General features: G+C 32.2%; 2 protein-coding genes across 7 annotated transcripts; one reads left to right on the top strand and one right to left on the bottom strand.

Annotated features, from left to right (window-relative positions):
- Positions 1-4384: 4384 nt before the first annotated feature.
- Positions 4385-12630, top strand: LOC126697446 (probable inactive poly [ADP-ribose] polymerase SRO2). Its single transcript, XM_050394450.1, has 6 exons — positions 4385-4525; positions 4630-5101; positions 10768-11006; positions 11402-11538; positions 11627-11720; positions 12314-12630. Exons 2-6 carry the CDS (start codon positions 4632-4634, stop codon positions 12343-12345), a joined length of 972 nt encoding a protein of 323 aa, XP_050250407.1. The 5' UTR covers positions 4385-4525; positions 4630-4631; the 3' UTR covers positions 12346-12630.
- An 876-nt stretch (positions 12631-13506) lies between these two features.
- Positions 13507-21181, bottom strand: LOC126697444 (transcription factor bHLH114-like). 6 transcript variants are annotated; one of them, XM_050394446.1, is made up of 11 exons: positions 20897-21181; positions 20114-20243; positions 19903-19966; positions 17488-17585; positions 15651-15742; positions 15109-15306; positions 14669-14749; positions 14493-14558; positions 14216-14266; positions 13993-14026; positions 13507-13854 (listed from the first exon to the last, which is right to left on the bottom strand). In XM_050394446.1, exons 2-11 carry the CDS (start codon positions 20160-20162, stop codon positions 13760-13762), a joined length of 828 nt encoding a protein of 275 aa, XP_050250403.1. In that variant the 5' UTR covers positions 20163-20243; positions 20897-21181; the 3' UTR covers positions 13507-13759. The 6 variants fall into 6 exon arrangements, with proteins under 6 accessions (XP_050250403.1, XP_050250404.1, XP_050250402.1 ...); XM_050394447.1 differs by having other exon boundaries at positions 13993-14023; XM_050394445.1 differs by lacking the exon at positions 13993-14026 and having other exon boundaries at positions 13507-13851.
- Between the last annotated feature and the right edge of the window lie 1300 nt (positions 21182-22481).

The raw sequence follows: 22481 nt of genomic DNA, 5'->3' as shown, positions 1-22481 counted from the left end.
TCATTTTCTCCTTACTTTATAGTCAACAAGCTGGATAAGGAGCGTTTGTGCCTTTGTCCTCCGATAAAGTTGTTGACAAACAACTTACTCAACTCTTCGAAAGAATCAACAGTGTTTGGAGGTATCTTGCTAAACCACGCTTGTGCTAGCCCCTTAAGGGTGGTTGGGAAGGCCCTGCACATTATCTCATCTGGAACTTCTTGAAGGTGCATTGTGGTCTTGAAGGTGCATTGTGATCACATGGATTGCGTGTTCCATCATATGAATCCAAGGAAGGCATCTTGAACTTGGAAGGCAGGGGATGACTATTGATGGAAGCTATGAAAGGGGAATCAATTCGATGAATTAAATTATTTACGTGATTCATTCTTCGCATATTCTCCTTCATCTCGTCCGTGACTCTTTTCATTGGATCCATCTCCCTCTTCAAGTGTGGCACCCTTCGTGAAGTGGTACCCCTTGAGTGGTTCTTATGCTCAACATTTTCTCCTTCTCTAACTTCTTGACTCTGAGCTTGTCCTTCCACGCGTCGTTCATGACGTTGCCTCCTTTGGTTGATCTCCTGGGTCAACTCTTGATTCTGACGGGTTAATTCTGCCATAGCAGCTGCCATGAACTGTATTTGTTGGATGGAAGGCGGTTGTGTGGTAGGTGCTCACTGGTGAGCACGGTTGGGGTGGCTGGAAGCATTCTCACTCTCCTGATGGCTTGGACTAGTGGCCATTGACCTTGTCTGGACCATACAGCCTTTTGTCTAAGAAAGATAAATTGCAAATCACAAATTTATTCTATTCCCACAGACGACGCCAACTGATGATCCACAGAAAATTAGTAGGCTGAATGCTCCAAACTTCAATGGACTGGAAGTTGCTTGGAAGGCTTGAAAGAAAGAAACACTAGATCAAAGGTGACCGAGGTGAACCGGCCAAGAACCCTCCGATATTTAAGTTAGTTTTTTCTCTAGAACTCAAGAATTCCAATTTTAGGAGCAGTGGAAACTTACTTTCATTTAATGTGGATGAGTCCTTATATAGTGAGTTTTGGAGTGGTTACTTAATTAGTAACTTCCTCAACGTGTATGGAAGTTAGAAGGTTCAGACTTAACTTCCACAACTACTATAGAAGTTAGTAGGTTTAATCTTATCTTCTACAACTGCTATTAGAAGTTAATAACCTAGTGGGAAGTTATAGCGATGAACAAGAATTTTGCTTATACTTCTAAATAGTAGAACGTGGTTCGAATCATAAGCTTTTGTATGTAAATTCATTCTGAAAATTTTCTAAGTGTTGAGAGGTCGTCCAGCTGCTTCTTTGATGGATGACCTCCTCACGGTGGATGGCCTTCCTATGTTAGGTTAACCTTCTTGGCCCTAGACGACTCTAGGGACGAATTGGAGATGGTCTGGTTTTTAGTTCACCATCACCATGTGTCCCAGATAGTGGATGAAAGTGATAGCAAGATCAGTCTGGACCATTACAGCTGCAGCAACAAATCACAGCTACAGGTTTTAGGAATATTACAATAGAGGCCAACTTGTTAAGGAAGCATTATTGCGTGCAGTACAAGCACAAGCACACTTGTCAAAGAAGCACCAAATGCGTGTGGTCCCATTGTCAAGACTTTATCTTGTCCTTCTCTAATGGAAAGGTAACACCTTACCCATTAGGAAAATGACATGTGCCCATTTTCACCATTATTAAAGAAGGATAAAAGACTCAATGAAAAATGGGATAGACACTTTTTGACACTACAGTGGAAGCTCTTTTTCCACCTCTTTCTTCTCTTTTTCTCCATTGTAACACAATACCTCCATTGTAACCATTTTTTGAAAATAGTAGAATGTTCAACTGGCTTGTGCCCAGGGTTTTCTCCCTCTCCCGACATGGAGGGTTTTCACGTTAAAAAAACTTTTGTATATTTCTCTCACAACTTTACTCTTATGTTCTTCATTTTCTTACAAACACAAAGACACCATTTTTGACAAAGATGATGTCTAAATTTACTGTTAAGGTTTTAGAGATCTTTACAAGACAATCTCCAAAATCTAAACTTGCATGTACATGTCGTATCCCTCAACTAAATATTCTTGAGCTATCATGAGACCAGGGGCGGCTTGATGCATTTGGGGGCCTAAGGCGAAAATTGATCATCTTATTTAGATGCAAAATTACTACTAATTAATATGAACTACATAGAATTTTTTTTTTTTTTGAATTTTTAAGACAAAAAAAATTTGACAAAATTTTTCATACTTGTTGATGTGGTAGATTGATAGTGGTAAGTAAAACAGTGGTGTTAGTGGTAGATTTAGATGAAAACTAGTAAAAGTTTGCTAATTAAACTCTTATTATTATTATTTTTTTTTAGAAGTGCAACATTCACAATATTTTTTACAACAAATCCTAGATTTTAAACTGTTTTTTGTTTTTTATTTGAAAATATCACTATAATTATTTTTTTGCTATCAACTATAGGCTGTAATAACTTGCTACTTAGCATTAGTTGTACAAGTGTTGTGAAAAATATTGTGGACGACGTTGCATTTTTCTCTATTTTTTTATTTTTTTTTCATCTAATAAAAAAATTTATTTTATTTATTAATTATAAATAATCCTATTGGTTAAAATTTAGGGGCCTTTTTTTTACTTGGGGCCTTAGGCGATTGCATTTTTTGCTCCACCATAGAGCCGGCCCTGCATGAGACTAAGAGAGATAATGCGATTGGAGTGGGTTGGAGTAGTGAGCAAAACAAAACCCAATCATGCGGCTTTGTTGGGCATCAACCATGTACGACACATGCTCAAGGAGAAAGAGAGAGAGAGAAACATGAGGAGAGATGTTTGGCAACTCAAGGAGAGAGAGAGTAATTGAGAAAGGAATATATATATATATATATATATATAGGAGTGGGTTGGAGTAGTGAGCAAAACAAAACCCAATCATGCGGCTTTGTTGGGCATCAACCATGTACGACACATGCTCAAGGAGAAAGAGAGAGAGAGAAACATGAGGAGAGATGTTTGGCAACTCAAGGAGAGAGAGAGTAATTGAGAAAGGAATATATATATATATATATATATATATATATATATATATCATGTGTTGTCAATTGTTTATTATAATTTTTTTTTTGATAAATTATTGAGGTTGATATAGGGTGGTTTTAGTTGAGTTCCGCCAAATTTTGGTGAAATGTTAAAGGGTTGAGTTTGCTATCAATGCTCTTAGATTTTTAATTATGTCAATTAAAATTTTAAACTTATAATATCATTTCAATTTGAAGTCTTTATTTATCTTCTTGATTTTATCCAGTAATAAAGTAAAGAAAAAGAGAAGTCATGGACAAAACTTTGCTTTCTTATTCAAGTAAATATCTTCAATTTTATGATATAACATTATTTATTTTTACCTTTTCATTTTAACCAAAGATTTCTTTCTCCAATGGTTGCCAAATTGATTTATAAACAAACCCTGAGCAAAAGGTTGACTTTCATCAATGGTTTTTTGCTTTTCCCAATCATTACTACCTAGAATAACAAAGATAAACAATTTTTTTAATTGAAATGATTTCCTAATTTTGAGACTTTAATTGATGAGATTAAAAAAATGAGATCTAATTTCAAACATGATAATTATTTTAGGTCTTTTTATATAATTTCATCTTTCAAAAACACGTTGGATGTAGAGTCAGTGACTCATTGGACAATGGTTATCAGTTGGATGTAGAGTTAGTGACTAAATGGACAATGGTTATCAATTTTCATCCAAATTCAACCTGTGGTTGAACTATTAATGTGGTAAATAATTTAAATAATAATTATTTAATAAAAATAAATTAAAATTTTAATAACTAATAATATTTACTTAAAATTTTTTGCATAAGCGAAAAATTCTATGGAATATAACATACACTTTCATATTTAATATTAATAACAATATTAATTCATTTGAATCTTTTAAATATATTTGACAAAATCAAACAACGGTTAAGGTATGTATGATAGATAGAAATATTACTAGTATATTAAAATAATCCATATTAAATAATGAAATAACCTATGTTGCTAGGGTTTATTATTGGATGTACCAATATATACCAATAATAATAATAAAAATAGTAATCTATCAAAAAAAAAAAAAAAAAGAAGAATTTTACGGATAAGGATCTTGTGCAATACCTAGGTCATATATAATGTATATCATGCAATTTGGCATATTTATCTCACAACAAATTTTTACTTCTTTACTTTTTAACTTTTAATTTAATTTTAATTTGTTTTATTCAATGGTTGAGATTGAAAGACCATTGCCACTGGTCTCAATCCAAATTCTCCTATATAAACAACCGGTCTTCCGTTGTTTTGTACTTGTTTCGCAAGCAATTCGAATTTTCCTGACTCTACAAGTACAAGACCTCTATAAATCTCTTTTCTCTTCCTAATTCTAGATCTGTTCTATTTGACTTTTTTTATTTCCTCTGTTCTTTCTTTCTCGTGTATTCAAATTTCAAACTTCTTTGTCAAGGTAACGGTTTATGACACATCCCAATTGATATTAAAAAAAAACTGGTATAAGTTTATAAACTTCATTCATATAATCTAATTCTGTGTACAAATTTTATTGAACAGAGATGGATCAGATTCATGGTGATGTTGAAAGTCAAATCTCTTTGACTATTAATGACGACGAAATTTCAGATTCCGGGTCTGTGTGCGATGAAACAAGCCCTTTTAGGTTGTTTACTGAGGATGTATTTGTTCAAATTGGAGAAGGGAGTCTGGAATATGGCATGATAACGCGTAGCTTTCTTACGGGTATGAGATCGGTGGCAAAGTACACCAACGTTGTGGCAATACACAAGAATTCTCTTTCTACTTTGACAAGGAAAGCGAGGTTGGAATCGTTTCAGCTTTTCTCTGAGGCAGTGGCAGAAAAATGTGGTGGCAATGCTAACGTAAGACTTGGATGGTTTGGTGGTACGAGGGATGAAATTCTTGGAATTGTGAAACATGGATTTAGTCACTGTGGAAGAAGGCCTGTAAACGGCCAGTCGTATGGTGTTGGAGTTCATTTGGCTTCTACACAATTTTCCATTGATGGGTAAGTTTAAATTTATTATAATTTATTTCTTTAATTGTTTTAAAGAATTTTAGATATTGAGTGGTTGGGAGTTTGGAAATAAATAAAACAAAAACTTCAAATTGGGCTTAAGTAACTGATGATATCCTTGATTGCAAGGAAACTCTAGTCAAAAGAACAAAAAGCACATTCGTTAATGGAGAACTCTCTGATGCTCAAGTAAAAATATGATATAAGAATTTTGGTTCCTTAGATGGTGTTATGTGATTTTGGAGATTTTTAATTTTAAAATACTCTATCTATTTTTTCCCTTGATTCTTATATAAGGATTTTGGTTTGGTTCCTTAGATGGTGTTATGTGATTTTGGAGATTTTTAATTTTAAAATACTCTATCTAATTTTTTCCTTGATTCTTCTTATCCTTCTTCTTATCCTTAGAGAGATTTTCTCCTTGGTTCTCTTATTGGTTAGGATGAGTCCACGTGTAAACACACACTAACACACACATGAGCCACTAATCTAGCTTTAGTTATATACAAAACTACAACAACTCTAACTATGCTACACCTCTATTCTGTCATTTAGATGCATTTGTACTATTCTTGATTCTCTTTGGCTGTGTAATACAAGATTCAGTTCTTTGACAATCATTCAACTCTTCAATCTTCATATTTGAACTCTTCAATCTTCATATTTGTTACTCTAGCACTTGCTGTTGTATCATCAGATTGCTTTGCTTGTTTTGATGCATGCTTGTGCTACCCTGGTGCACTATTTGCTGCACTGTGTAATGCACCTACTGCAGAACTGGTTTCACCATCTCACCATCAGGCCTTTGACATTCCCCCTCAAGATGAACTAAGGGCAAGTAAATATTAATCAGTCCCATCTTGGAGACGAATTCAGAAAATTGCTTATATCCCAAGAATTTGGTTAACAAATCTACTAATTGGCAATGTGTTCTTACATGATTCAACAGAATCACTTTAGCCAACACTTTATCGCTCACAGTGACAATCAATTTCTATATGCTTTGTCCTTTCAAGAAAAACTGGATTAGACCCTATGTGGCAGAGTGACTGTCACAGAACAATAGTGCCTCTCTATCATGCTTAACTTGTAAATCCTTTAGCAAATAGAGAATCCACACAATCTCACAAGTTAACACAGCCATTGCTCTGTACTCTACCTCAGCTGAAGACCTTGAGACAGTAGCTTGCTTCTTTGATTTCCAAGAGATGAAGGAATCTCTAAGGAAAATACAATACCATGTTACAGACCTTTGATTTCCAAGAGATGAAGGAATCTCTAAGGAAAATACAATACCATGTTACAGACCTTTTTGTGTCTGGACAAGAAGCCCAATCTGCATCACTAAAGCCTTTAGCAAATAGAGAATCCACACAATCTCACAAGTTAACACAACCATTGCTTTGTACTCTGCCTCAGCTGAAGACCTTGAGATAGTAGCTTGCTTCTTTGATTTCCAAGAGATGAAGGAATCTCTAAGGAAAATACAATACCATGTTACAGACCTTTTTGTGTCTGGACAAGAAGCCCAATCTGCATCACTAAAGCCTTTCACATGAAGTTCTGAGCTAGCAGATAAGAAGACCCCTTTACCTGGTTCATTCTTAAGATAGTGTAAGACCTTAAGAGCAGCATAATGAGGCTTTCGTGGCCTTGCCATGAATTGACTTAGCTTGTGAACTACAAAGTAATATCAGGCCTGGTGATAGTTAAGTACAAGAGTCTTCCTACCAATCTCTTATATTGGCTTAGATCATCAAATAACTCACCTTCAAATTTATTGAGTTTCAAAGAGTCTAATCCATAGGAACCTTAGAGGGCATATTTCCTTTGGCACAAGGAAATTCCCTTATCTGTTCTAGCAACCTCCAATCCAAGAAAGTACCTTAACTCTCCCAATTCCTTCAACTTGAACTTCTGGTCTAACAAAACTTTAAAGTCCTCAACCCCTTTCTGATCATTACTTGCAATTTAGACATCATCAACATACAATAGCAACACAATGAAAGACACCTTGTTGTCTAATGAATAAGGAATAATTTGCCTTAGACTGAACAAAACCAAACTCAATCAAAGCTGTGGAAAACTTGGAGAACCACATTCTAGATGCCTGTTTAAGACCATAAAGAAATTTGTTGAGCTTACATACCATCTGTGACATATCCCTCTTGCTGCACTGCTCTCCTTTGCTGTGAAAGCCTGGCGGAAGTGACATGTACACCTCCTCATGCAAACCTCCATGGAGAAATGCATTGTTGACCTCCATGGAGAAATGCATTGTTGACATCAAGCTGATTGAGAAACCAGCCTTTCACAGTAGCAACAGCAAGCACACACTTGACAGATACCAGTTTAGCAACAGGAGAGAAAGTGTCAATGTAATCTAGCCCTTCCTTTTGGGTGAAACCCTAAGCAACAAGTCTGGCTTTATACCTCTCAACTGAACCATTTGACTAGTATTTACCAGGTGGCAGATTAGTGATAGTCCATGTATTGTTAGCTTCCAATGCCTTAATTCAGCATCTATAGCATCCTGCCATTTGGGATTACCTACTGCTTGGTGGTAAAAGGTAGGTTCTGGAATTGAGGAAATTTTTCTTATCCTTAGAGAGATTTTCTCCTTGGTTCTCCTTATTCTTTGATATAAGAATTTTGGTTTCTTGGATGGTTTTATTAAGGCTTATTGAGGTTGAGTAGTTTTTGAAGGACTCATCTTACAGCTAAGTTGCTTCTTGGTTTAGGTATGTTCCTTCACCAAGGTAGGGCTAGATCAAATCTAAGGTGTCACACTGTCACCTATTACTATGCTCATCAACAATTAATAGTAACAAAAAATCTATTTTGTTTTTTATGTGGAATATATCAATTGTGCAAAAAAATCAATTATGTTTTTTTATATGGAATATATCAATTGTGTTGTATGATGGCAATTTATATTTTTTTTTCAAAAAAGAAGAAGTTAAAATACAAAATTCCTAAGTTTAGGCTAATGTTAGATACTACCAAAACTTTCAACTGAAAATTTCGCTACTCTTTCTTGCTTTATTCTCAATCTCTAGTTGAGTTCTCGCACGATGTGCGGTGTAATTTATTATTAGTTTTCTCCAATATCTCCAATATTTCAATAAGTTTTGCCAAAAATCTTGTAACTTAACTGATTAGCACCTCAATTTCCAATAGAAACATTTAGAATTCAGATCTCCACTCCCAATTATCGATGTATAAAAGAGACATTTTAATAAATTTTATTGTAAAAAATTGTAATCTTTAGTTATTTTATATATAGACAAAATAGAAATGCACTAAGATTAGCATAGTGATTTGATCATATTATATATATGTATTTACAAATTGAAAATTGCACGATATAGAAGCTAATATAGATAGGTGTAGGGACACGTTCCGCGACGAACCGCAGTAGTGTTGGGTTCGCACGTGAATGGGCCCAGACAATATTATTTGTAGAGAGTGGGTTCGAAAGGCTAGGCCTCGGTTACCCAGCGGTGGGTTTTTGTGGTGCTCATATGTGATTGAGGTGTCTTCACCCTTGGAGTCTTTCTCCTGGAGGTGGACTGGGGGGCCCTTCCTTTTTGGCTAGTCTTCCCAGCCCCCCCTCCAGATTACTTATTTTTTTCTTTTATACTAGCCTACGTTCACTTTCCTTCGTCCACGTGTAGGGTCGACCTTTCCAAGACTGATACTTGTCCCGTCAGTCCAAGACCAAAGTCGTTGGGAGTGGTTGATAAAGTTAAAGAATACGGCTCTGTTAGGTGCAGAGCTATGTATGGGGAGGGTAGTAAGGGCAGCCTTTCCTAGATATTTTAGATTTTCTTTCAAGTTTGTCCCTATACCGTTTTTGCCCCTCTTCTTGGTGGAGTTTTGGGTCAGCCAAGGACTGCACTGTCCTCGGCTGCTTCTCCGGACCAATTTGTGCTTTACGTTATTGAGTTTGGACTATAACCTTTTTCGGCTTGGGCCTTAGGGCTCCCCATGAATAAGTGGGCCTGGCCCATAAATTGTTGGGCCCCACATATAGGCATGTTTCATGCCTACTAAAAAATGCATATATCTTTCAATTTATTTATTTATTTATTTTTTTAACATTTATGATTGTGTGTTACTAAAATTTTTTCCCCTTTTTGTTAGACATGGTTTCAATTGTTGCAAAAACAACTAAATTTGAGAAAAAATTCCATATTTCAAATCAATTGTTTCTCACATAAAAAAAAAAAAAAAAAAAAACCCAATTGTTTATCATATAAATCTTAGAAAAATGATGTTAAAATTTCATTATGCTTAAAATAATTAATATAACAAAGTAAACATATTTATTATATTAGTAATTTTTCTAATTACATAGAATACATATTATAGTGTTAGTTTCACACAAACACATACTTACGCACACACACTCACACAAAGGAGTTGGGAAATTTAAGGGATTAAGATTAATTTTAGTGAATTTATAAATATTTATTTATTTTAATGACTTTTGTGACAATTGTTGTTAAAACAACTAAACATGAGTAAGAATGTCATATTCTAAATTTATTATTGTTATTCCAACTAAAAATTATTTTGTATATAGAGTTTATAAAAATAATTATATAAATTCATTTAATATAAATAATTAATGCACAACAATAGATAATTAATATATATATGTATATTTACTTTATTGGCTAATTCAATGAACTAATACTTTAATATAAATACAAATTTTGTTGAAGTAAAAACACTAAATAAAGAGAATTTCAAGGAATACACCATATGGCATAACCTCATACTTTTCAACATGATGTATCTGCTTTTATATATATATTAGCTTGTAACCTCATATATATGTATGAATACACTTAAAGATATACAATAAGATACATAATATAATTCATATATATATAATTTAAATACTATTAATAGTCATTTTTATATTTTGTTAATTTTTTAAAAAAATTTGTAAGGATATTATTAGGTATAAAATGTAAATTGTCCATTTAAAAAAAAAATTATTGTGAAGCACTTTTTATTTTTATTTTTTATGATTCATTTGTTCCAGACTCTTTGATTTTTGTTCTTAATAACTTACTTGGATGAATATTTATCATGTGGTCCTACATTTGATTCTAAAATTAAGAAATAAAATTTTTTAAGAATAAATAATTTAAAACACATAGCACAAAATTGGAACTCTAATTTGGAATTATAAATTGAGTTTCTCTCAGCTTCACCTATTATTATATATATATAGATATATAGGTTGGTTGATTGGTTACTTTGTCACTCTCTCATGTATATATCATTGAGAGACTTGTGTAGTCTTGACAATTTGAAGAAAGTATAAAACTTGGAGGAGAAGGAGAACTTTTAAACAGTGTTAAGTATTGTTTGTGCTCGATAACAAATTAAATATTTTTGAAAAGCCTTCACCAAGAGGGTAGTTTTTGTATTTTACCCTTAAAGGGACATATACTTCGAGTGTGTAAATAAGTTAATTTGAACTCCATTAAGTGATCATTGCGTTAGTATGTCATAAATCACAATCAACACTCAATCCCTCCCACCCACCAAAAGATAAACTAAGTAAAATAAAATATAGTTATAATACATAGAAAACGTGGATTTGCTATGCTTCTGAAATGTTTTTATATTTTTACTAGCGCATTATCCTCTGATGTTGACGAAGATGGGTTGAAGCATATTTTACTATGCCGAGTCATAATGGGAAATATGGAAGTGGTTTGTCCTGGTTCCAACCAGTTTCATCCAAGTTCTCAGAATTTCGATTCTGGTGTGGACAATCTCTTGGCTCCTAGAAGATACATTGTGTGGAGTGCTAATATGAATTCTCACATTTTTCCAACCTTCGTCATAAGTTTCAAGGTCCCTTCCGTAAATGGTAAGCAATTCAATGTTGTTTACATTCTTTGATAAATTACCACTTATTCCAAAAGCGTAAATCATTGGAAATAGTGAATTCAATCATTGAATCATAATTTTGAGTCTCTCCCTCACGCGTTGCCCATATTCCTCCTTAATTGTTAGTGAATGGTAAATAATTCCAACTTAGGAAGCACAAATATTTCATTTAGGGTGTTGTACTCATGTCGCTTTCGTGTTATACTGGTGCCATATAAGTTCTTTCATGCTATAATTTTTCAAATTTTTTTTGTGTCGCAGTGTTGTACTTGTACCGTGTTCGTGCTTTCTAGATTCTAACATTCTTTGTCTTGAACTTTTATTGATTTTACTATTACAATATAAAACTATGGTTGGTTTGTTAAAAATGCTCAGATTTTCTAAGTGTGCAAGCAAATGTTCCAAAACCCAGAACATCGTTAATGACGTTTTCTGCTCTGATATCCATACTTTCAAGGTTCTTAAATCCACCTAAAATGGCTCTGATCGACAAATCCTATAACGATTTCCGGGTAAGCCAATCATAATCTTCAAGTAATTGTATGTGTAGCCTTTTTAAATTTTGGGCATTACTTGATTGTGCTTGCCTTTTGATCACAGGGAAATAAGATCACGAGACCACAATTTATAAATAGCTTGAGGCTTATAGCTGGAGATGGGTTATTACTTGAAGTACTCAAACCTTACACACAAGGTTGTGTGCACTTTTTATTTTGTTTTATTTATTTATTTATTGGCAAAGAAATAGCCATATAGTAGAAAGTGTTCCTAAAGTTTTTCTCTCTCTTTTTTATTTTATTTTAATTTTTTTAGAGTGTATTTTTATTTTATTTTTTCTATTTTTGAGATCTTTAAGGAGAGTAGTTCTTTGGGAAGATTTTAAGTGTTTTGTTCTCAATATCATTTTAAGAGTATCTCCATCTGTCTCTCTATTTTTTTTCAACTAAATTTAGAGAAAAACTACTTTTATTTTATTTAACTATTTTTTCAAATACTTTTTTCTAACAGATTTTTCTTTCTTTATCTCATTTAAATATTATTTTTTTCAGTATTTCTTTATACTTAGATAAATATTATTGTATATTTTATTAAGTTGGTTTTTATACTAGCAAAAAAAAAAAAAAAAAAAAAAAAAAAATAAATATAGAGTATGTTGGAATATGATTTTGCAGGTTCACTCTCCAATTTGTTGAAAATTTGGTTTTAGAGAGTTTATTGGATACGTAGGTTCACATACTTTTATGCGAGTCATGACTCATGAATGAAATTTGCTCTTTTGTTCTGCAGAAAGATCAAAGATGAGGCAAAATGCAAATTAATAGTTGCAGCATATATTGATGCTGAGGGTACAAGATTAATGGTGCGGCAGATACGTGGTGATGAAGTTGTTTCTCGTTTAACAAGTACATTGCTTTAGGGAATACATTCCTTATTTCAGTTTTAGCCTAGAGAATAAATTCATTCAAGTTTAATTCATAAAAAAAAAAAAAAAAATCATTCAAGTTTGAATTTGCTGTTTCATGTTCAACTTTCAAGTGGTTCTCTTAAAGAGGATTTGTTTTGCTTACGGATTGTTTTAATAGAAAACATCAGACTTCTTTACTTGTTTGCTTTTTATTTATTAATTATTTGTTTCTCTACCTTCAAATTTTTTTTTTTGGTGGGGGTGGGGGGGTGGGGGGTTTTGTTTAATCATCTATAGGTGGCTAATCTTCAAAATAAATTATTGTATGTGTTGGTACCTTGAAACCATGTGCCATACAAACCCATAAATAAATATGAGTAATGTCTCTTACACACATCTTGTTACACACTCTGTACACGCAATTTAGTTTTTGAATTGAAAACATGTTGAAGTCACGATTTTAGTTTGAAAATTAAATTGTAATAGGGCCCAAATTAACTTGTTAAGGCTGGTTAATATGGGATTAAATGGTGTCATGTCATATTATTGTTGTCTTGCTAAAATGACCTTAATCTTTGCTTGCATAGTGAGTTGTGAGAGGGAGTACTAGAATAATTAAGGGGAGTCATGATCCACACATGAACAGGACAGGAGTGTTAAAATATAGAAGTAAAAAAATTCACTCTCTTTAATAGCAATAGAATCTTATATGATTTGTTTGGTTATGTTTGTGTGATAATAAGGGTACTTTTTTTAATGACAATCCTACAAAATTTAGGTGCTTTGATATCCAATATTTTTTCATGGGTAAAGTGTGGATATTCTTGAAAAATGTGGATATTGTGTAAAGTATTGTAAAACAATAATTTGCCAGAGTTTAGATACATCAAAATTGTTAGTGAATGCGAATTGAAATTGGCTTCCAAGACCCCTACGCAATGTTGTTCGTCGTGTGGTTGGAATAGTCTCTATCGAGGGTTGTTGCAAAGGCAAATTGTGGGTACTTTTTTTTTTTTTTTAATTTGTCTAGTAATGACCATGACTCATGAGAACATTATTGTGTTTAATTTTGTGGTTTGTCCATACCCATTAGGCAAATCAATAACACAGAAAAATAAATGCATAAAAAAGCACAAGGAGGGAAAAACATAACTTAAAGAGCTATATATGAAAAGATGCAATGGTATGCATTCTCTTCTCTTAAACCACAGGAACAGAAGTCGAATGTAGAGGAAGAAAGATGTCATGTTGGGGTCAAGCTAAATTAGGTTTAGAATTAGACATTTCTATAACTCTGTGTGATGGGTTTCCAGCACAGATCATCATGATCAAAAGGGCTTTCCATTTTGACTCTCTGAGTAATTGACACAGGTACCAAGCAAAGCCCTTTGCTCCTTAGGTCTAGCTGTTCTCCAATTTCCTGCTGAAATTTCCATTTTGTAAACAACAACGGTTAGAGAAAGATTATATATAAATCATTTATAGAAAAAAATTTATGTTTTTGCTTCCAAATTAAATTGAAAATTGAAAATTACCATCATTTTTATTACAGAAAACTTACAGATTGACATGTCAAAAAATGTGATCAGTGCCTGCTTTATGAACATAATGAATAAATGTCTGATCAATTATTTTTATTATAATTGATGACATATCAATTTGTAAGGCCTATATAATCAAATTTAATTTGCAGTATATGTCATTGATCTGAACTAGGACTTTTGTATCATAGTAAATTACACCCCAAAAAAAATGTACAATTTAAAAAGTCACTGCATGTTTACCGGTTGTTGACTTGAACTTTTGTATGAGCTACTCAGCAATTGAAACAAATTCTGTCACAATCCCCCACCAAAAAAAGAAGAAGGAGAATCTTAAGGATGTGTGATGATAATTTAAATTTCAAAACATATTTAAAAGTAGTGAAAAAGTAGCTAGCAAGTTGCAACAAGCAAAAAACCAAGCTTGAATCCCCTCTCTTATCATTTTCCTTTTGTTATTCCCTCTCTGACTATTTATTATGTTAAAGTGAAGCATGATTAGGCAAAGAGAGATATATACCTGAATTTGTTCATGAAGTAACTTGATGTAAAGAGAAGCCTCTTGAAGAACTGATGCAGTGTCAGTCTGCAATAAATTTATTCAAAACCCTGGTTTCATTTACTGTAAAATTTTTCAATTTTGAGAATTGTAATGACCATTAAGATTAAACATCCTAATGAGTTGCAAGTGCTAACCTTTCCATACGGAGAGACCAGCTTTTGAAGAGCTGTGATCTTGTCACTAAGCTTTTGGCTTCTCCTCACAGGCACATGCAGCTGCAAACATAAAATAGAGAAGCTGATCAAGGAAGGGCAATACATGCTAAATGAAATTTAGATACAGTTCCTTGGGTGTTTTTTCAAATTATATTTACCAAGGAAGCAAGAATAGTATTATGTTATATTGGCCATTGCATACACATGATTGAATACTTCAATTTAATTGGACCTTTCAAAGTACAATATCTAAGAAACTATACCTAAGTTTTACTCAAATACTAACCAATCAAATTTTATTTAGGAAGCCGTAGGCTCCTAGGGGCTAGAATATGCTATTTTTCCTTTTAATGATTTCTTAGTTTCGAAAATACCATCAAAACATGATATATCATTTTCATTTATGTAATTTCACTTACTCTTTGCTCTTGGATTTGCGTCGGTGCTCTTCTGACTTGATGTTGCCATTGTTTTTCAGTGGTTGTGGTCATGTTTCTCTTGTTTCTCTTCCATTCTTTCAATTCCATCATGTTATCAAGAATATCAGTGCCTGTTTTGGGCAATAAGTCATTGACCTCAATTGGACGTTTCCTTGCATTTGGCATGGTCTGCAAGTCCTGAAAAAGCAAATCAATAAATAGGGTACCTTTAAAAAATTGGACTATTTGTCTTTAACAATTAATTTTGTTTAAAGATAAGCCAAGATCATATAGTATTAGGTGTGATCCCCATCATCAGCCCTCCAATTAATGTTCACTTAATTCATCCAAAACAAAAATTTAGAAGTTGAATTCCAAATATATTAATTGTTAATTAAGTGAAAATATCAAAAGTTTATTTATTGTTATTATTATGGAGCTGAAGATTCAAGGTGGGACATATAGCCATGAGTGTTGCTGTCATCATTAACAATTAAGAGTTTTGAATATAGTGACTAATAAAAGAGAGAATGTGTATATACATCTACAGATTGTGGAATTGAAGGTTTCTGGCTAAGCAACATCAACTGGTGAGGAATGTCAGTACAGATGGAGGTACCACCAGATTGATAACCTGTCATAAAAGAAGGCAATTTAGTCTCTCTATTACCATGCATCTATGCATTTAACTTGCAAAATTATAGCTCAGAGTAGTTGACTAGTTGGTATATCTATATATTACTAAAAACTGAAGCGTAGCGTTTAATGTTGCTGCTCTCACATTGTGTCACATCAGTTGCCACGTCATTTTTTTTTTCTTTTTTAAAATATAATTTGTCCTACAATTTTTAAATGATTTTTACAATTTTCAGCCCTATAAATGCAGCCCGCTACTTATTTATTTACTTCCACTATCACCCTATAATAAATTCAGCCCACTACTTATTCATTCACTTCTACTATCACCTTATAATAAATCTGTATAATTAATTTAGCCCACCTCTTATTTATTTAGTTCCACTATCAAGCCTAACCCAAAACCTTTTCGGTTCAGTTTTAGGGTTTTGTGTGTGCCTTTTTCAGCTTAAAGGAAGTAAAAAAAAAACAAAACAAAACAAAATGTTGAAGCCTTTCAAGCTTTAGGTTTTTATTTATTTTTTATTTTTTTTATAATTGTTTTTAACATTTATTTATTTTTAATATTTACACTTTTCCAACTTTTCTCTCTCCCTTACCATTTCATCTCCCCACTATTTCTTCAATCTTTCTCCCTCCCTTACTTTTTCATCTCCCCACTATCCTCTACATTAATATCATTCTTCTTCTTTTTCTTCATCTTCCTTTATTTTTGTCTCTTCTTATTCATATTCTTTTACTATAAATTTGTCACTATCTCTTTTATTCTATGCATAGTTTTCCCTCACAAAAAAAAAAAGGTTCCCTCTCTCTCTCTCTCTCTAAATTTTTTGGTGGATTTTTTTTATTTTTCTTGCATCTCTACTTTAGGTTGATAATTTTTTATATTCTTTAAAACTCTATTTTGGGTTAATGTGATTTAGTTTAGTTTTTTAAATTGTGATTTAGTTTTGTTTTTTAAATTGTTGTTGTTTTTTTTATTTTTTATTTTTTATTCTTTTTTATTGTTAAATGTTATCCTATTGCGTTCTAAAGAATTAAATATAGCATATAAAAATATAATATTATTCTATTATATAGCATAATTTGGATAATTTGATATTTATTCTGTTACATAGCATGTTTTTTATAGTGCTCAATTTAGATGTTAAACTATAAGACCTTACTAATTTTTGTTTATTTTCTAATCCTTTGTGGTGGACAAAGTACTCTTAATAGTTGTATTAGAAGTACTTTATAATACCATTTATTTAAAGAAAAGAAAATGTTAGCCAAACGAAAATAATCAGATAGGTGACAAATTTTAACTTTTGCAATTTTATTCTTAGATTTTGCTAATAATTGTTTATTTGATAATATGTTTTGGACGGCCAAAATTATAATTTCTACAAAAAAAATAACCTTAATAGATTATCAAAAACAAAATTTTATCCTAATATTGGTTCAATTAATCATTGTTAAGTTTTATTAATTTTTTTAGTTTATGTTTTTTTGGTGTTTTGGACTGTTCCTATATTACATTTATGATTGTTCCTATAATAAATAAAAATATAATTACGAAATACATTACTCATTATTAGATTACTTAAATTGTAAAAAAAAATTTAATAAAACCACCATAAAAATAATTATCACACGCAACGTACAGGTTCACGGCTAATGAAGAATAAAGGGTAAATGAAATTAGGCTTAGACTAGAAAAAATGTTCCTAAGCTTAAGGCAGATAGGGAAATTCACCTAACCTGATTGATAGCTATAGTTGATAAGGGACCCAAAAGGAACAGTAAAGCATTCATTTCCCAATGGCTGGTTGTCACAGAAGCCACTGCCATGGACGTTTCTGCAAAAGAGTACAAAAGGAAACTATTAGTGGACCAACCCGGTAGTGAATTTTGACACGGGGTTGAGACTAAATAAAACTTCAATAAGACTAATGAGTAATGACATAATTAAACAAATTTCACTTCTTTTTTTTCTTCACAACAGTGATAAATTGTGATTAGTGTATGATAAAAGTGATATTAGTAATGGTCTCATATAAAAGGATGTACTAATCATAATTTAACATCTCAACTGGAAAAAGTAGCGAAATTTCTTTTGTCAATGATAAATTGTGATTCGTATCTGATAAAAGTGATATTAATAATAGTCTCATATAAAGAGATGTACTAATCATAATCTATCATCTCAACTGGAAAAGGTTGTGAAATTTCTTTTGTCGGTAACATTATTGAATAAGAGTTTGTAGTATTTATTCCTAATGTGAAAGTCACAAATTTTTCTAAAAAATATCATATCAATGTTGGATTTCTATTTTCTAAGTGCATGTATGTTTAAAAGTACGGACAAAATAGGGAGTCACCTTCAATTACCTTTTACTTTGACCTTTGAATAGCGAAATGAATTGGAATCTAGTGATCTACTACTCTAAATTGAAGATATTAATAAGAGTGTCGGGCACTCACTCACACAACTCACAAGCATAAGTACAAGGTATCGTTTTCAAATGCAAGCTCATGAGTCATGACCATATCACTGGTACCAACTTGCAAGCTTCGGTCAAGCTTCAGAAGTAAGGTCTGGATTTTTTTCATTTTTAAAAATTTTGGGGGAAAGGCACAAGTAGTCTAGCTCTACTTCAATCCCATCTCAATATTTATTTATCATTTGAGAGTTGGAAGGCAAGATTTGATTACAAAATCCAGCAATACGGTAGAAAATTGAGCTATGCTATTAGTCTATGAGACAGAGATTTCAATCAGCATCCTTTCCCTGCAGAAATTGTAAATTATTCAAATCTCTTTTAACTTTCCTCTTGGGCCCATGTGGGTATGTATATAGAATTTCATTCCAACTAAAAACAATGGTGTGCCCATAACTGTTTGAAGAAAATTGAGCTCCAAACTGGTTTAAAGAAATCTCTTTCAATTCACTATGTGACTTTTATAAAACAATCCATGTATATTATTTGAACAAATTATGTGATTCATAAAATAAATCATGTAACTTAACTATACATTAATAATCTCTTCAGTGGTCACATAGTGAGTCCCCGTGTTTTAGGTCGGAGGAAATTACACCAATAGAGGAAACATTTTTTCCTATAATTATTTGGGGACAATATGTCATGTCAGAATATGTTTTTATTTTATTTTTTGAGAAGATGTCAGAATATGTTGGCTTGTAAAATTCATTTTAAATATAATTTTTCCCCATCTTTTTAAAAAAGCGTTTGATTGGGTCTTTGCCGGTTTCCCATTCCTATCTGCTTTCGGCAATGGGCCATAAGCATAGGCTTTCTACCTATGAACTTTCTTTATAGCCAAACTTGAAGTAGTGAGATGATTGGAGAACCGTGAAAAAGCTAGTGTTAAGCAAAATGCATTCACACCAAACTCTTTCAAAGTCTCTCCCTACCTACTTTTATACTGTATAGAGATGACCTTCACGTATAGTATGGCAGTGGAATGGCGAAAAGGCTTAATAGAGGGCACCAACCACACCCGATGACAAATTAAGCTTTGTCCCAGGTGGTAGGGCCATGCATTTTTTTTGAGGAACCATTAGTGAAATTACATATAAATTTTATTTTTTGTAAAAAAGGAGGAAAGAAAATTTTAGAAGTCAGGTCAACACCTCTCAAACCTCCCCCCCCTCAGACCTCAGTCCCTCTGCTAGTGCTCTATACTTTCAAATGTGAAACTTCACCCCTACACTTTTATTATTGTGCCAAATATACTTAGAAAATAGAAATTATTAAACATCTGAGGCTATTATTAGTGAGTTTTTGTTTGACACATCAATAGAAGTATGGGGTTTAAGGTAATACATTTGAGAGTATGAGGTTTTCCACAATGACAAAATTAAAAGTAGTGCTATTACAACCCTGGGTCAGGGCTAGGGAAACATTTGGGTTTGATTTACCATGATTACCTAACTCTTAAGGTCATGGGATCATACATGTGTAGGGCTTATCTTATGGATTAGGAAGTGACTAGTCCTACGATCTTATCTTTCTTTTTGTTTTATTAAAAAAGAAAAAGGAAAAAAAAGAGAAAGTAGTAATATGATATGACAGATTATAGAGGGTAGCGATATGTGATAAAATAGTATTTCTTTTTGTTGGAATTATAATAATGGTGAGAAAGAATTCATACACTTCGCTATCCATCGGCATAGCCATAGAGACATCCAAATTTGGCACCTGGCCTTGATTGATACCTGGATAAAATTTAAAAAATAATAATAATAAATAAATAAATTGTCAGCTACATCTTCCAAAGGCCAATCAATTATTTGAACCGACCAAAGACAAAGTTTTTAGTCTCCATTAAGAGCCAAAAAAAGAAGAAGAAAGAAAGACATTACCAAAGCTGTGAAGCTGTGAGGAGATGGGTTGAAGAAGAGCATTCCTCATTTTCAGAGTGAAAGCGATGCTTGCAGATCAGAACCTCGTACTGAAAAACCTTGATGCAAAGCTTTGAGCCTGGCCAGTGGCCTAATATACAATTCAAAACAGAACGAGTCTCATTTTATGATTTGGAATGACCATTGACTACATATTATAAAACATATACATGTTCTTTGGAAGCTATATCCAAATTATCCAATGCCCTAAAATATAAAACTCGATGAAGGGTGACTATCATAGTAAGGTTTGAAAGAACCATGCATACATTTAAGTAAGAGGAATTGAAAACTTTTTCTTCTTTGAAGGCTTGAAGCCAATACATGTAGCTTTTCAAGAGAAAAAATAAAATGAAACTGAAATATATTCAAAAGAGACGTGTATGTAAACTTTTTTTTTTTTTTTTTTTAAAGTAACTTTGATCCAAACAAATTCGTGTATATACCATGTCAACAGGGTCCTTTTATCTTCGATATTTTTCAATTTGAATTTCTTGAAGAAATCTCAAACTCTAAACTCAAGAAGAAAATATTTTCTCTTCCTCAAAAAAAAAAAAGAAAAAGAAAAAGAAAATATTTTCAATTTGTGGTTGGAAAACATCAACAAAAAAATGAGAATTCACAAATGGAAAGATCAATGAAAGTAAAATAGCATTAATATCATATATAGTAAAAAAAAAACTGAACAAAAATTTAAGCTTGAACCCTTCATAGTATGTCATTTAGAGCTAATTAATTCCTCACCTCTGATCTGAAACGCAGAGAATAACAACTCTCTCTCTCTCAGTTTCTTCAGGCTAAAGCTATAGTAACTTGTTTTGTAGCCACATGATATCAATAGAATAAAAGGACCTATATATATAGTAAGGAATTTTCTCGATGAGGATGTTTTTGGTGATGGTGGGACTTTTAGGGTTTCTTTGAGTGTTGCAACGGTTCATTCCTTTCAAAGATAATTCTGTGGTCACAAACTCACAAGCTTATTTGTTGCTTGAAAGGAATGGAATACGTCCAGGTAACTAAGAAGGTAGAACAGGAGGGCGGCTTTTGTAATTGAATTATCATAAATAGTTGATTTCGCTTTCACTTTATTTGACTATAACTTTTTAAATTATAATAATGCATGTATACTAGTTTTTTTTTTTTTTTTTTTTGAGAATGCATGTATACTAGTTGCTAATATATACATTTACAAGTATTATTATGATAATTGTTAGTCACTCAGCAAAAAAATGATAATTGTTAGTCAAAACATAAGAGTTTGAAACTAAATGGATAAGAATTAATTTGCCTCAGATGTGGATATTCCTTTTGTTTTGAACTCGTTGTCACTACTCAATAATATCCCATGCACCTTCATTTAACTTTGGGGGAGGGGTTGACTCATAGGAAGCACTATATTATTATTGATAATGCTTTGTTCAATGTTTATAATAAAAATTATGTTGTCAAATCATAATGATATCACTTTTTTTTTTTTTTTTTATAAAAAAATTCCTTAATTGATGTTTGATATGATCACTACATGAAAAGGGTGAACTTATTTGTTTGATCTTATATGCATTGTTTAGCATGTGATGATGTTGTTTCATTACAATAATTAGTTTGCTTTTTTCATGTAACAGAGTTGGCAAAGTATGTACCTTAAATGGTTTACCATTATATAGGGAAAGTTATATCTTTTTAAAATTATGGAGTTATAAATTAATTTTTAGAATTTTAAATATAGTTTTATTAAGTTTAAAAATCAAAATTTTGCCTAGTATAAATATATATATATATATATATATATATATATTTTAAAGAAAGTTTTAACTTATTATATCTGCTTCTAATGAGAATTTTTTATTATCAAACAAAAATATTGCCTATTTAAAAGCATTTTCATATAAACACCTTACCAAATGATGTATTTGTACAATTACTTAAACATGGACTTAGAACCCATTTAGATAGCATGTTTACGCGTCTGTGTCTGCTTATTTTTTTATTTTTCGGAAGCATGTTTCTCAGTTTCTATGGCTATGGTGGCTTTCCAGTGGGTCTCGTGTACTGTTCACGGGACCCACAAACCTCTTTTTTCAACAAAATTTTCATTAAAAATAGGTCTCACGGTACTATTCACATATTTAAAAATTATTTTGTTACAGTATTTTCAGTTTTCAACAAAATAAACGGTATCCAAACACACCCTTAATAAAAGTTATCATAACAATTTAGTTTTATGCACCACTCTAATTTTATCAGATGTAGCCTATGTGGACCATAATAATTTAGTTTTGAATTCATAGCCAAAAGAATTTTAAGTAGACCTTTGTCGCCTTAAAAA

The sequence above is a fragment of the Quercus robur genome, chromosome 8 (genome assembly GCF_932294415.1).
Source record: "Quercus robur chromosome 8, dhQueRobu3.1, whole genome shotgun sequence".
In the NCBI taxonomy this organism is placed as follows: Eukaryota; Viridiplantae; Streptophyta; class Magnoliopsida; order Fagales; family Fagaceae; genus Quercus; species Quercus robur.
This window is presented reverse-complemented; position numbering and strand designations above follow the sequence as displayed.

Excerpts from the sequence above, each read along its gene's own strand:
- LOC126697446 (XM_050394450.1), top strand. The coding sequence starts at position 4,632 with ATGGATCAGATTCATGGTGATGTTGAAAGTCAAATCTCTTTGACTATT. Across the intron at positions 5,102-10,767 it reads ACACAATTTTCCATTGATGG|CGCATTATCCTCTGATGTTG; the intron begins GTAAGTTTAAAT and ends TATTTTTACTAG. Across the intron at positions 11,539-11,626 it reads AATCCTATAACGATTTCCGG|GGAAATAAGATCACGAGACC; the intron begins GTAAGCCAATCA and ends TTTTGATCACAG.
- LOC126697444 (XM_050394444.1), bottom strand. The coding sequence starts at position 20,162 with ATGAGGAATGCTCTTCTTCAACCCATCTCCTCACAGCTTCACAGCTTT. Across the intron at positions 15,307-15,650 it reads CAATTCCACAATCTGTAGAT|GACTTGCAGACCATGCCAAA; the intron begins GTATATACACAT and ends TTGCTTTTTCAG. Across the intron at positions 13,855-14,215 it reads AAAGTTCAAGTCAACAACCG|CAGGAAATTGGAGAACAGCT; the intron begins GTAAACATGCAG and ends TGGAAATTTCAG.